The sequence below is a fragment of the Sylvia atricapilla genome, chromosome 18 (genome assembly GCF_009819655.1).
Source record: "Sylvia atricapilla isolate bSylAtr1 chromosome 18, bSylAtr1.pri, whole genome shotgun sequence".
NCBI lineage: Eukaryota > Metazoa > Chordata > Aves > Passeriformes > Sylviidae > Sylvia > Sylvia atricapilla.
The window spans coordinates 6,144,371-6,159,808 of record NC_089157.1 but is presented as its reverse complement, the minus strand read 5'-3'; the positions used below and the strand labels follow the sequence as shown (position 1 = coordinate 6,159,808).

Below are 15,438 nucleotides of genomic sequence, written 5' to 3'. Positions count from 1 at the left end.
TGCTCCCAGCCCCGTGCTTGGTGGCAGGTGACACCTGTGAACATCCCTCCAACATAATTGTCAGAGCGATACTTGGTGGAGCTGATGAAATATTTACCTTGGAGCAGCTGTCAGGCCATTAATGTTTCACTGGCTGCTGCCAGCCCGCTCCTGATTTATGCTCCTGAATTGTTAATGAGGTTTAATTGCACTGCCCTCTTCACTCTGGGCTTCGCTGGGGCACTTACAATTAGCAAGGGCTCCTCTGCCCTGGCACAGGGCAGGGGGTGGCACAGCACTGCCACTCCCAGGTGTCCCCATCCCACCCCTCCAGCATGGCCTGGGGGCTCCAGGGCCACCCAGATGTGTGACAGGCTCAGGGCATGGTGGCGCTGTGCCTGTGACTGGCTTTGGGCACGAGCAGGATGGGAATACTGCTCCTGGAGCTTTTATTGCAGCATCAGCCTCATGACAGGGTTTTACACAATTTAAGGATGGCAACAGGTCATGTCTGCCAGCAGCAGCCAAAGATCTCTTTGTTACAGAGGATTGTAAAAGTTTTCCAGGCAATAGCATATTGTTAAAGCTTACAGACAATTGTTCTACCAATCACTGAAAGCACACAGACACCTGCTTGAAACAATGTTTGCTTGAGTGCTATCTATTAACAATAAACAATATTCCATTATTAAGCTTAAGGCTTTCTACTGTGCTCTTAAGTATATTTTTCTGCAGCCATAAGATCTATCCCAGCCAAACCTAAAACTCAGATTATGGTTTCATGTCCTTGCTTGCTGTACTATTGTAACTTTTCCTACTTTCAAACTTTGCAGTTACAGCTGTTTCTAAATCCTTCAGCTCTTTCTGGTTTTGGGGTCTGCTTCCACATATTTCTAAAAGCCTCCTTAACCTTTAGTTTTTCCCACACGGTGCCACCCAGCAGTGTGACACCCCGGCACTGCTGTGGGGCTGTGGCCAAGCTCACACCCCTTGGGGACTCTGCTCACAGCCTGGGGACAGCAGGATGACTCCTTTCATCCTGGCACCTCACTGAGGGAACTGAAAAAGCAGAGGACTTTCACAATAAGCAATGTCAATTAATAATAGGCAATATATATAATATTAAGCAATTAAGTTGTTTTTGGTGGTGGTGCTCAGATAGACTCTGGCAGTTTGGGGAGTGCTGAACTCTTCCCACAAGTACAAATTCTGCTCCTTAATAACAACAACAACAACAACAACAACAACAACAATCATCATCATCATCATCATCATCATCATCATCATCATCATCATCTGTATTGCTCTATCTATGTTGCAATAAGCTTACACAGACAGAGGTTTGAAACAGAGCTGAATTTTAGGCCTTGAAATATTTGGAGCATAGAAAGTTTCTGACCCGCAAAAAATATAAAACAGACAACTATTGCATGCTGTAAGGTGTATGTGCAGTGTTTATTGACTTAAGTAGATGCTTGTAAACTTTTGGCATTGGCTAAAAAGCTTTTTAAAGGCCTTGTAACAAAGTGAGCTGTGGCTTCTGTTGTTATGGTGTGAGTTTTACCAGCTTTTATGTCTCCACCTTCACTGAGACTGACAATGGAATAAAAAACTCATGGGACGCCTCTGGGTCACCCCATTACTGGTGTTTAGATCCAACACCTCACTGAGGGGCGCTGGCTCAGCTCAGGGTGGGCACAGACACACAGGACAAAGTCTAGGTGATGCCTCTGGGGGATGTGGATGCTCTGGATGTGAATCCAGCCCAGGACAAGGCACCTCTGCCCTGCAAACAGGCCCTGGGGCACAGCCCTGGCCCTTGTAGGGCACCAGCTCTGCACGTGCTCAGGGAAGCAGCTCCTGCTCCTAAGGCACTTGGCTCTCCTTGACCTATTTGCTCATTACCACCACAAATGTGATTTTGATTAAGGAATTTTCCTAAGTAATTACTCTGGCATTAGCAATCCAGCCAAACAGAAAATAGTCCAAAAAAGCAAGGTGGCCTGGTGGCTGCCCTGAGGGCTCTTTGCTGGCTGCCAGGGAGGGGAGCAAAACCAGCCCTGGAGGGCAGCTGGACACAGCTTTGTCCAGTGAGGGCTGGCAGTGCCCAAGGCCAGGCTGGACGGGGCTTGGAGCAGCCTGGAACAGTGGAAGATGTCCCTGCCATGGCAGAGCTGGGCTGGGATGGCCTTTAAGGATTGGTTCCCTTCCAACTCAAACCATTCCATGATTCTATGACTCTGTGATTTTATGGTTCTGTGGTTTCGTGTTTCTATGATTCCACAATTCCATAATTCTACAATTCTGTGACTCTGTAATTCCATAAGTCTGTGATTCCATGATTCTGTGATTTCCATGTTTCCATGATTCCATTTTTCTATGAGTCTATGATACTACAATTTCATGATTCTATGACTCTACAATTCCATAAGTCTATGATTCAATGAATCTATGGTTCCATGTTTCTATGATTCCATGTTTCTATTATTCCAGCATTCTATGATTCAATGATTCTATCATTCTACAATTCCATGTTTCTGGGATTCCATCTCTCTGATTCCATGATTCTGTGATTCTGCGATTCCATGATTCTATGATTCAATGCCTCTATGATTCTACAATCCATGTCTCAATGATTCTACAATTCCATGATTCCATGATTCTGTGATTTTACAATTCTACAATTCCCCAACTCAGACAAATTCAACTGTCCCACAGCAGAGACTCCTGCAGAAGGGGTCCAAGGCTGAACTCTCTTTCACTCATGAAAATCACATTGTCACCTTTAAGATGAAAGCAACTGGCTGAGTTCCTCCCTGTGAGAGTAAGTCCCTCGTAAACAAAGCCAGCCCTGCTTTCTGCAGGCATCTGCCTCAGCCCTCAGCAGCTCTGGGGGAGTGCTGCCAAACACAGAGGGACTCATTCCAAGGCTAGGCAGGGAAAATATAAATATCCCTCTGGTTAATTCTGAGTGCCACCATCCATCAGTGCCTGTCTGGTGAGATTTAGCTCCTTGCCACCTCCTGACAGCACAGGCAGGGAATCATTCCCATGCTAATGTCACATGTTTTTTGGTTTTTCCTTTGGTTTTTTTCTCCAGATGCATGTTCAGGTGAAGGGAAGGGTGGTGGGACCATGCTGGGGACAGGAGTTACCTGGAGCTGGGCTGGCTGGGTGTGCCTAGAGGTGCCAACAGTGACAGCAGGAGCTGCAGGGCATGGCCTGGCTGCTGGCACAGGTGTCCAGGAAAGGCTCATGGCATCCTGGAATGGTTGGCTTGGAAGGGAACAGGATGACTGCCCAGTTTCAGCTCCCCTGCCATCACCCAATGGGTTCATTGGGAATGGGCACCTTCATCTGGCTGCAGAGCTGGGGACAAGGGCAGGGACAAAGTCAAGGACAAGGCCATAGACAACTGCAGCTCAGGACAAAGAGAGTAGGAAAATGCAGAAAAACAACCACGAGGGTTCCCAGAAGGTCCCCAAAACCCCTGTAGGTGTCACAGGAGAATGAGGAGGTAAGATCCCAAAAGATTCTGAGTCTCTGAGCATGATGTCCCCTCTCAAAATGATTTAAGAAAGGATCTGGACACTTCAGCACTTGATAAACTCCAGCAGGCACCATCTCCATCTTCAGGCACAGGAAGAACTGACTAAGAGCTTTTCCCTGTCTTTCCTGATGTCAGCAAGGTTTGCCCCTTAAATCTTGGCTTTTCTTTCCTGATTGCAGCTCCCTTTGATTTGGGAGGTTTTGAAGTTGTTCCTCCCGAATCCTTTGCTTCCAGAGGAAAGCAGAAACCATGAATGGCTCCGTTTGAGGGTGTGAAACAGAACAACTCGCACCCTTGGACTGTGAATTCCATACACCCATTTATTTACTCACAATTATAAACAGAGCACTGCATAAATATTTATAAGGAGGCTCCCAAGGCCCAGCTGAGAAAATCGGTGTTATCACCATCTCCCAGTTCTCAGACTGAAGCACAGGCAAAGACACTGCTGGCATTGTGCAGTTTGACAGAATTCCTGTAATTTGTGCAGTTTGACAGAATTCCTGTCAAAGTCTGCCCCAAGACCCACCCCCAATTCCTGAATCCCCCTCATGTTCAGCAGCAAATTGGGCAGTTTTACAGAATTCCTGTAAAATTTGTCCCAAGAGCCCCCAATTCCTGAACCTCCTTCATGTTTAGCAGGGAATTGTTCAGTTTTACAGATTTTCTGTAAAGTCTGCCCCAAGACCCCCCAGTTCCTGAATGCCCCTCATGTTTATCAGAGAACTGTGCAGTTTGACAGAATCCCTGTTGAAGTCTGTCCCAAGACCCTCCCAAATCCCCCTCATATTTAGCAGTTTGACAGAATTCCTGTAATTTGTGCAGTTTGACAGAATTCCTGTGAAAGGCTGCTCCAAGACTGCCTCAATTCCTGAATCCCCTTCATGTTTAGCAGAGAATTGTGCAGTTTGACAGTATTCCTGTTGAAGTCTGAGCCAAGACCCCCAATTCCTGAATCCCCTCATGTTCAGCACCTGGCTGGCTCAGCTGTGCCACTGGGATGTGTGGTTCCAGAGTCTGGATGCAGCTAATCCTGGCGGAGATCAGGAGCAGTCCCCCCTGAGTTCCCCTGGCAGCCTGTGGAGCCCTCAGCTCCCGAGGGGATAGAGGAGCCCCAGAGAACCCAGAGCTGCCATGCAGGGCGGATGTGCAGCCCTGATTTCCCTGGAATGGCCTCTGAGGCAAATCTGGACAGATTTATTTGACCCTCCAAAGCCATGCTGACATCAGGGGATGTTTATCTCCAGCCTTAAATCCCTGCTGGGGCAGTCACTCCTCAGCATTCTCCCTCCACCTGAGAGGAGCAGGTTCTGCCTCCGTTCTGCTGACACCCTTGAAGCCTGGGAGGTGTGATCAGCTCTCCCTTTTGCCCTTAATCACTTTCCTTAGCTTACATAATTAAATTCCACCAGGTATTGCAGCTAATTTTTGAGGAGCTCCCGAAGAACAAAAGCCAGTTCGGTCGCAGGCGAACAGAACAAATTAATTAGGAGGGGAATATTAGGCCCTCTCTAAATGAGACTCCAGCAGCAGCAGCACAGCTTGGCTGCCTCTGGTGCTCCTCAGCCCCTGAGCAGCTGCTCAGTTCCAGGGGTACAAAGTGTTCAGGGAGGGGATGGGGCTTGGAGCAGCCCCTGGGACTCACCCCAAAGCAGGACACAGGGAGCTGCTGGTGCTGAGTGTCAGAGTGTCATTAAAGGAGAGGCTGGGCAGATTCCTTCAGTGTGCTCTGGGAATGGCTCCTTGTCCTGTCCTTGCACATCTGACCCCAATACAAGTGGGTGTCAGTTGAGTGGTGAGTGTTCCAGGGATGGGGCAGCCAGCCAAGGCAGTGACAGAGTCCCAGAGCCACCCAAAGCAGTGACAGAGTCACCCAGAGCAGTCCCAAAGCCACTCAGGGTAGTTCCAGAGTCACCCTGTCCAGCCTGGCCTTGGACACTTTCAGGGATCCGGGGGCAGCCACAGTTTCTCTGGGCACCCTGTGCCAGGGCCATCACATAAAATGTAGTGAAAGCACAAATCAAGGCTATAAAATATCCCTACAGAGCCACAGAATTTCCTGAGCTGGAAGGGGCCCAACAAGGAGCAGAGTCCAACCCCTGGGCCTGCACAGACTCCCCAACAATCCCACCCTGTGTGTGCCTGGGAGATTTTGGGTGACACTGGCAGCTCTGAAGGGTCTGGCAGAGAGCAGGACCGGAGCAGGGAAAGGGAAGAGAAAGGGAAAAGATTCCTCCCTCTGAGGGTGGGCAGGCCCTGGCACAGGGTGCCCAGAGAAACTGTCTGCCCCTGGATCCCTGGAATGTCCAAGACCAGGCTGGACATTGGGGCTTGTAGCAGCCTGGGGCAGTGGAGGTTGTCCCTGCCCATGGCTTTAAGCCCTTGGATGAGCTTTAAGGTCTCTTCCAACCCAAACCATCCTGGGATTCTGTAAAGAGGCCCCTTCCTCCTGCTGTGCTGCAGAGCAAAGGGGTGATTTTAGTGGTTTTAGGGGTTTTAGGGGCTTTAGAGGTTTAGGGTTTGCTCTTTGGGGACCATCAGAGCTCCGGGTCATGTCTATGTCCCTGGGCAGGGGAAGCAGCCCATGGAAGCAGGACTGTTCCAGCCCTTCCATGGGTTTTGTGCTGCCCAGAACGTGCTTGTGGAGAGCTGGAGAGGGGCTTTGATTTATTTTTCTTATCCACTTAATCCCCTCCTTTCGAAAGTGCTTTTATCTGAGCAGAGCATGAGCTCACGGCCGCATTTCTGTCCTCCCACGTGGCCGCCGGGACCCTCGAGCGCTGCACTCTCGGGTTTGCCTTTCACAGAGCCATTTTTTAAAGTTAACACAACCTAAAAGTGCTGCTTCCTGAAGCCTCTTCCAGCCTGTTCCAGCTCGCAGGGGGTTTCAAAGTCAAGGACAGCTGCTGTAGTTAATGGAGTAAACAATTAACAAAGGAGATGTTCCCTGGGTCACAGGAGCCAGCACAGCTCCGAGCGTCTCCAGCTTTTCCAGTGCCAGGCATGATGCCTTAAATTGTAGTTTTCATGTTTTCCAGATTCTGTACTGCATTAATATAGAACTCTGAACTTCATATAAAGTGTTAGCCAGTTCTCCTCACGGCTCAGTCAGACAAAACAATCCTTTTCCAGCCCCAGAACCAAGGATACTGCTGCAGCTTCAGGCCCAAAAAGTGCAAATGGTGAATTGAGGAGAGCAAACTGGGAGGATGGGACTGCATTACCTGGAGCTGCAACAGGACAATTAAACCCCAATATGTAAATGGGTCAAAACTTATAAAAGCGTGGGACTTCGTGACTGTTTGTCATTTTGTGACCATTTTGTGACCATTTATGGTCCACCTCGGGTATAGCCCAGGCCAGGATCTTGTCCTGCCCAAGGTGTGTCCTTAAAGGCCTTTAAATAAATCTCTACTTTATTCTCTTAGCTCTGTCCAGTCTCTGTTCCAGCCCAGCCTTCCCAAGGCATCACAGCTCTATTATGTGGGGAAGAGCCCCAGAAGAATCCCTCCAGCAGAAATGAGCAGCACCAGGAGCAGGGAGGCTGTGGACCCTCCAACCACCCCCCAAAAATGAAAAGATTTTTTTCTTTTCCTGCAGAAATCTGCCTGACCAGAAGTCTGTGCTGAGGAGTTGGATGTCAGGGCTCCTCCCTGGGTGCAAGGTTCTTTTCCCCAGGGCAGTTTGTGACGAGGCTGAGGTCAGATCTCTTTTTGCATCTTGCAAAAGTCTGTCCACGCCAGTCCCTGTCTGCCCTTCTCGGGCTGATGTAATCTGTGCTCAGTAATAACATTTCCAAGAGGTGGAATAGCAGCATTTTAGTTCAGCTCTAATAATTCTGTTAAAGCAGAGGCCGGGGTTGTAATTGCAGTTTGTGGCCGAGGTTGTTCCATATGTGTGTTCTGTAGGATGTCTTTGTAATGAAATGTTCCCTCCCAGCTCTGTGCCCTGAAGAGTTTGCCTTTATTGTGTGGCAGGCAGAGCACTCTGCTCCCCTGGAACTAGAGGAGAAGGGGGAAAAGTGTCGGATTTTGCCTTTTTCTGACCCAGAGATGGGGCTCCTGAGAGGTGTTTTAAAGACTTTTATTCCATTTTCAGTCTCATGAGAAGGGTGAGACAATACAGATGTTACAATTCACACCATCACAATCAGAAGCCAAACTATTTCCTAATTACAATACATTAGAAGTGTTTCTTGGCCTATCAGCTTTTGCCACACAATGCTGCTAATGCCTTAAAGCAAATCATCCATTAAATTATCCCACGTGGGTCTTGCTACAATACATCTTTCAAAGTTTTATTTCTCAAACATATCTGCTCTGTTTGCAAGATCATGATCTGAAACTTGTTTCCAGTTCCATTTCTCTCTCAGCAATGTCTGTCCTATTCCATGGCATTTCTAACACACCATTTTTTATCTCAGAGTTTGCATAGGGATGCACAAAACTGTGTGAACCTTCTGTCAGGCTTTGAGAATTCCCAACAAATCCATTTCCCACAGGAAAGAAGCTGAATTCCACCTTGCTTCAGTCCCTGCTGGGAATGTGGAGCTGTGGAAGGGTTTCTCTTGCTTTGCTTTGGTCCCACAGCCCCAAAGCCGAGGGCTGAGTCCAGGGGCTCACAGGCATTGGGGCACATGGAGCAGATCCTGAGCCAGAACAGGGAGCAAAAGGGCAGCAAAAGCCTCTTCCAGAAGCTCAAACACGGGGCTCTGGAGCAGCATTTAAATCTGATCTGAGCCAGGAGAAACAGAGATGCAGAACCTGCATGGACAGGGAGCGACGTGTGTGCCGTGGGCTGGGGCAGGGGCTGCTTTGCTTTGGGAGCTCTTTGTGCTGTGTGACCCCGGCAGGAGCAGCTCTGGGGCTGGGATTTCATTCCCAGAGCCTCAAAATGTGCAGGCAGGGCCCCCTGGGCAAACAGGGAAATGAGGAGGGGTCACAGTGCTACCCAGCCCAGCTGTGGGTGGCAGGAGGGGACAGGGCTGGGGGTGAGCAGAGTGAGCAGCCCTGGGTGGAGGATTTGGGGTGCTCTGGGACCCAAAAATCCTCGGTGCCCTGGGCTGAGCCCAGGGTGGGCAGCAGGGAGGGGAGGGGAACTCTGCCCCTGTGCTCAGGTGAGAGCCCAAAGCAGCAGAGGCAGGAGCTGGAGCTGCTGCAGAGAGCCCAGAGGAGGCTCCAGGATGGGCAGAGGGATGGAGCAGCTCTGCTGGGAGGAAAGGCTGCCACAGCTGGGATTGTTCACCTGCAGAGGAGAAGCTTTGGGCTGAGCTCAGGGTGACCTTCCAGGACCTGAAAGGAGCTGCAGGAAAGATGGAGAGGGACAATTGACAAGGGCTGGGGAGACAGGGAATGGCTTCAGACTGACACAGGGCAGGGTTAGGTGGGATATTGGGAAGGAATTGCTCCCTGTGAGGGTGAGGAGGAGCTGGGATGGAATTCCCAGAGCAGCTGTGGCTGCCCCTGGATCCCTGGCAGTGCCCAAGGCCAGGCTGGACACTGGGGCTTGGAGCAGCCTGGGACAGTGGGAGGTGTCCCTGCCCTTGGCAGGGGTGGCACTGGAAGAGCTTTAAGGTCCCTTCCAATCCAAACCCTTCTGTGATTCTATGAAAAATCCCTGAAATCTGAATTAAAAGGAAAATCACTCCAACCACACCGATTTTTCAAGGAATTTGCCATTTTTTAGCTCTCTCACCAGAGGGCAGAGGGCAGCACCGAGGTTCAACTCGGTCACTGTGAACATCTGGGATGAGTTCCAGAAGCTCCTTCCCAGCCCAGGGCACAGGCAGCTCCAGCAGCTCGTGGCAGCTCTGGAAGGACTCCCAGCACCTCGGGGAGAGCACAGCTGGAGGCAGAAAGGCCCCGGTGGAGGAGGAAATGGGGAAATTCCTGCTCTGGCATGGTCCTGTGTGTGCTCCCTCTGCTCCGCTGGGCACCTGCATTTGGGATTGCTCCAAGGGACTCTTCACTTCCAGTGGGAAACAGCCAGCTCAGGATGGGATTGTGATGAATAAATTAAATAACAACATCTGGATTTGGCCCCTCAGTAGCCCCTAGGGAGGGAAAAAAAAAATGGGAAAAACTCAGAATCTTCCCTGAATTTTGCAAGGCCGAAAGAAATGATCACAAGAGAGCCGTAATAAAAAGAAAAATTAAAAAAAAAACCCAAAAAACAAAAAACAAAAACAAACCAAAAACAAACAAACAAGAAAAAACAACAGAAAAAACCCCACAACAACAACCACCAACCAAAAAAGCAAACGTAGCATCCTATAATACATCCATGGAAAGGGAAAAGTCATGCTGCTTGAAGTCTGCAAATTTGAATTTCTCCTGGGAAAATGTAACTCCTGTTCAAATGCTAATGGCTCGTTATCACAGGGATGTTTTAATTGAACTACAATGTTCCATAAGCAGGGGCAGAGCAAGGTTCAGAGAGCAAATGGCTGATGAACAAGCCTCAATCTGCCAGTAAATGTTTGCTTTTTTATAAACTTCCCCTTCTTGATCTGCCTTAAGCAGGTTCTCCGAAGGGACCCGTAAAAAAAAAAAAAAGGCAGCTGATTTCAGCTGGAGGAGAGCAGCAATATTGGTGTGGTTCTTTCCTCCTGGTTTAAAACAGGAGATTTATGGCACTGCATCCACCAGAGTGGCTGGTCCTGAGAGCACAGAAATTCCTGGGATGGCAGCAAAAATTGTCTCAATGGAAAGCAAAGGGGCAGCAAAGATGTTTTAGGAACAAAACCGGCTCACTGGAAAGCAAAGATGTTTTAGAAGGGGGACAGAGAGAAGGAAATCCACCTGGGCATTGCAGCCCCAGAGCATCTCAGGACCAGCACAAACATCTCCTGGAGCACAAATAGTTCAGGCACCCAGAGCTCTGCCTCCTTTCCCAGGAATCCAGGAGCCAGAGCTTGCAGGAGGGAGGTGGGAAGGAAAGGGAGAGAACCCATGGTGTTTGCCATGGAAATAGAAAATCCTTCTTTCATTTTTCTGGACACTCTTCTCCGGGAATTTCTGGGGGATGCCTCCACACTTTTGGAGGTTTTTGCCACCACCTCTCATTGCCACAGCTGTGAGAATAAAACTGGGAGCTGCCAGCGCTCCCAAAGCTGTGGAAACACTTGGGGTGTGTTTGGTGATGTTCGCAGCCTGCACTTGGCTGACCTTGACCAGAAACAACCCCGTGTGGGAAGGGAGTGGGCTGGTTTCTCTATTAGATGGGAATGAACATTTGTCAGCAGTGTCAGCATCTCCTGCCTGCCCTGTGAGCTCCTCTGAGCCTCCCCAGCACCATCCCTGGGCTGGCAGAGCCTGTGCCAGCCTCTCCTGGCCTGGCACCTGCTGGGGATTTGGGGCTGGAGCCTGCTCAGACCCACTGGGGGAGGACAGAGGGGCTCAGGTGAGACCCCACCTGCAGAGCTGCCCCAAAACAGCCCAGGCAGGAGCTGGAGCTGCTGCAGAGAGCCCAGAGGAGGCTCCAGGATGGGCAGAGGGATGGAGCAGCTCTGCTGGGAGGAAAAGCTGCCACAGCTGGGATTGTTCACCTGCAGAGGAGAAGCTTTGGGCTGAGCTCAGGGTGACCTTCCAGGACCTGAAAGGAGCTGCAGGAAAGATGGAGAGGGACAATTGACAAGGGCTGGGGAGACAGGGAATGGCTTCAGACTGACACAGGGCAGGGTTAGGTGGGAATCTGGGGAGAAATTGTTCCCTGGGAGGGTGAGGAGGAGCTGGGATGGAATTCCCAGAGCAGCTGTGGCTGCCCCTGGATCCCTGGCAGTGCCCAAGGCCAGGCTGGACACTGGGGCTTGGAGCAGCCTGGGACAGTGGGAGGTGTCCCTGCCATGGCAGGGGTGGCACTGGAAGAGCTTTAAGGTCCCTTCCAATCCAAACTCTTCTGTGATTCTATGAAAAATCCCTGAAATCTGAAGTAAAAGGAAAATCACTCCAACCACACTGATTTTTCAAGGAAATCAGCATTTTGTAGCATTTTTTTAGAGAGGTATGTACTTGCCCTGGGGTTTTTATAAACCAGAACCCAGTGCCTGCAGGGGAAAGAGGGAAGGTTCCAGAGCCTCTCTTACTTCCCACGGGTGAAATTGGGTGGGAATAAACAGGTTTTTGGTCAGTCTCTGTGAATTAATTCTCAAACCAGAGCAGGACCAGTGTGGGCCAGGCTGTTCCCACCTGGATCCTGCGTGTCCTCCTGCTCCTGCTGTCCACAGCTGCCTGACCCAGCTCTGCTTCACAGCCCGCGCAGGAAATCAGGGAAAAGTGGAATTTCCCTGGAATTGAGCTGCATTCAGCCCCCGAGGCCGCCCCCTTTCCCTCCCCCTGCTCCTATCTCATCTCTGCCTCTTCCTGAAGTAAAAGGAACAGAAAAAACTAACGACGTGAAGAAGGGAGGAGATGATAAAGAATATCTGAAAAATCCTCTGTGTCCTCGTTTCGGGGCTTTGCATGGTAACAGGGAGGCAGGATGCTTTTTATTTTCCTTTATTAACCTATTAAAATATTAAAAAGCTGGGTGTCACTTGAACCCACTCTGCCAGGGACTGAGAAATCTCTGAGGAAATCTTTTGAGGAGACTTTTGCACTTGAAGAGCTGTACAGGGGTGCCATGCATGGAGCAGAGCAAATCCCAGCTAAAATCCAAGTTTGCTGTCCTGCTGTTCATGGGGACATGGGACCAGGCTGGGCAGGGGTGACACTGGGACAAAATCCCTGTCACCAGGATGTTCTCAGGGCTCTGCCTGGCATCTCTTCACTTTCTTTCACCTGGAGGGTGTGAGTGAGGCCAGGCCCTTGGGTGAGCAAATGTGGATGTGAGCCAGGGATGAGGCAAGTTCCCGAATTTTGGGAAATTTTGATTGGATTTGGCGATTTGGTGCTTCCCCTCTCAGATCCCGTTCACTCCTGGGCGATTTCCAGAACGTGCAGTTGTTGTTCTCCATCAGTGTTTGCCCACAAAGAACTGAGCCTTTGGTGTTGCTGCAGGTGCTGATCTGTGTCACCATGGGGGGGCCAGTGATGGTGCAATGCGTGTGAGGGTGACACAGCAGGGCTCTGGAGCACAGTGACAAATATACAAATCCAGATTATGTCTGTATATTATGTATTATACATATTCCAAATCTATATTAAATATATTACATATATTCTAAACCTATATAATATATTTATATAGATAAAATACATATTAATACATCAACATATTAATGTATCCCAATATATAAATTCTATAATATATATATTATATATATTATATATGTATATATTTAATATCTATTAGAATGTATAAATATATATTATAAATATTATATATTTAAATCTATATATTATATTATATTATATTATGAATCTGTATAACCACACAGACACTGTGTGAGAGTGACACAGGAGAGCAGTGTAGCACATAAATAAATATAGTAATCTATATTATATCTGTGTTATATATATAATAATAATGTATAATGTATAATGCATAATATATATATTATGTATTACATATAATAAAACTATATTATCTCTCTATATAATAAATATGCATTATATATTTTATATATATAATGATTTTATATTATATATATTATAAGTTATAAATCCATATTATAAATCCATATTACATATTATATATACTATAAATTTATATAATATATGATATATCAAATATATTATAAATCAATATATAATATATATATTATAAGACAATATTATCTATATTGTAAATTTATCTAGTATGATATATAATATATATTATAAAACAATATCATCTATATTATATATTATAAATCTGTCTAATATATTATATATAAAAGATATATTATAAATCTATATTATCTGTTACCTCTATTATAAATTCATATTACATACTATGTATGTTATAAATCTACCTAGTATATAATATATAATGTGCAATATATAATATCATATATCATCTATCAATCATATATAATATTTATTGTTATGTAGATAATGTATTTATAATATATTTATAATACATAGATATTGTATATTATATTCTATATCTATATTATATTATTATATAGATAATAATATATATTTTCTCTATTATCAATCTGCATGATAAATCTGTAAAGCCCAGCCCAGAGAGGCTGACTGGAGGTGTCTTTGTCTCCTTTTCCCTGGCAGGTCACTATGGGAAGGATATTTATCGCAGTGGAGGCCCAGATCTCCATAATTTCATCTCCTCCGGCTTCGTCACATTAGGAAGAGGACACACGAAGGGTACAGTGGAAACCATTTTTTGCTAAATAAATAAAAAAAAAAAAAAAAAAAGGAAAAGGAAATTACGTTCTAAATCCAAAGCTGTGAGCTGGCAGCGGGGTCAGCCCAGGAATTGTGGCTGCTGGGGCAGTGCTGGGCTTGCAGGACCCGCGGGTCCTGGCAGGGGAATGCCAGCCTCCACTCGGGCTCTGCAGTGGGAATGTTCCTCCAGCTTTGTGTTTTCCTGGTGCTTGGGTGCTCCCAAAGGGGAAGGAATGTCCAGCTGGCCCAGGGCAGGCAGTGACCACTTCCAGACTGTGGGTCTGGAGTTCTTTACTTTGACTTCTGGGCTTTTTATTTTTATTTATTCCTTTATTTATTTACTTATTTATTTAGATCGGGAGGGGGAATTACGATAAATATTTTATAAAATTATTTTCTTTTTAGCGCTATATTTTCTGTGTTCCTAGAAAACCTGTGATATAATGTACAAACAGGAAAACACAAAAAAAAAAAAAAGAACCCAAACCACATATGCTGCTCTGTGTATGTTCTGTGTACATGTACTGTATATAAATATCTGTGGAGAGACGGCTGTTAGCCCTTTAAGACAAATAACCAAGTACCCAGGGGGACTTCTGGTGACACCAGAGCTGTGTCCTGGTGACACCAGAGCTGTGTCCTGGTGACACCACAGCCCCGGGCAATGTTTATTGATGATGCTGTTGCCTTTTTTTGGTGAGTTTTTCTAGTGTACAGTGAGACGTGCTCCGAGTGTCCTCCTGTCCCCTCTCCTGCCCTGCCACCGGTGCCCTGGCTGTGTCACTGGGGGTGCATGTGCCATTCCTGTCCCCTTTTTTGTGTCCCCAAGACTGCTGTACTCCTTCCTAGACACAATGTATGTGGAGATCCCTCTATAGACCAATGTACTGTATGTGGAGCTGTGTCCTCGTGCTCCTGTGTTGTTTCTGTGGATGACCGTGACTCGCAAATGATTAAAGGACCTTGATTTCTTTTTATTTTATTTTATTTTAGATTTTATTTATTCCTACATTTCCTGCGCTTTTTTTCCAGTTTTCCACGAGTGTCATCCAAAGTAGTGTTGGTCCTGTAGAACTGTCAGAGAAGAAACAAAATATATGTATATTGTCTGTGTTATGTCTGTGTGTGCTTAAATAAAGTTTACTGAGGCTGAGGCAGCGCCCGTGGGACTTGTAATCCAATATCCTGAAATTCCAGATTTGTGACCCAATACCCTGCAATCCCAGCCCTGTAATCCAATATCTTGAATTTCCAGTTTTGTAACCCAATACCTTGCAATTCCAGTCCTCCAATCCAATGCCCTTCAATCCCAAATTTATAATCCAATACCTTGCAATTCCAGTTTTGTAATCCAATACTGTCTAATCCAATACCCTGAAATTCCAGATTTGTGGTCCAATACCCTCAGTTCCAATCCTGTAATCCAATACCCTACAATCCCAGATCTGTAATCCAATACCCTGCTATCCCATGCTGTATTCCAGTACCCTGCAAAGCGATACCCTGCAGTCCCAGTCCAGCTCTGCACCGAGGGAAGGGAAGCAGAGGAACCTCAGGTGGGCTGGGAGCTGCAGTGGTCCAAGGAAGGACCCATGGGTGGCATTTCACACCAGGTTTCCCCATCCCAGAGGAATTTTAGGG

General features: G+C 47.2%; 1 protein-coding gene across 1 annotated transcript in view; it reads left to right on the top strand.

The window, feature by feature from the left end:
• Nucleotides 1–14,913, top strand: part of SHISA6 (shisa family member 6) — a 40,206-nt gene extending 25,293 nt beyond the window's left edge. The window contains exon 3 of the mRNA XM_066332444.1: nt 13,681–14,913. Coding sequence (XP_066188541.1) covers nt 13,681–13,802 — 122 coding nt within the window. The 3' untranslated portion in view covers nt 13,803–14,913. The remainder of the gene's footprint in view (nt 1–13,680) is intronic.
• The last annotated feature ends 525 nt before the right edge of the window (nt 14,914–15,438 follow it).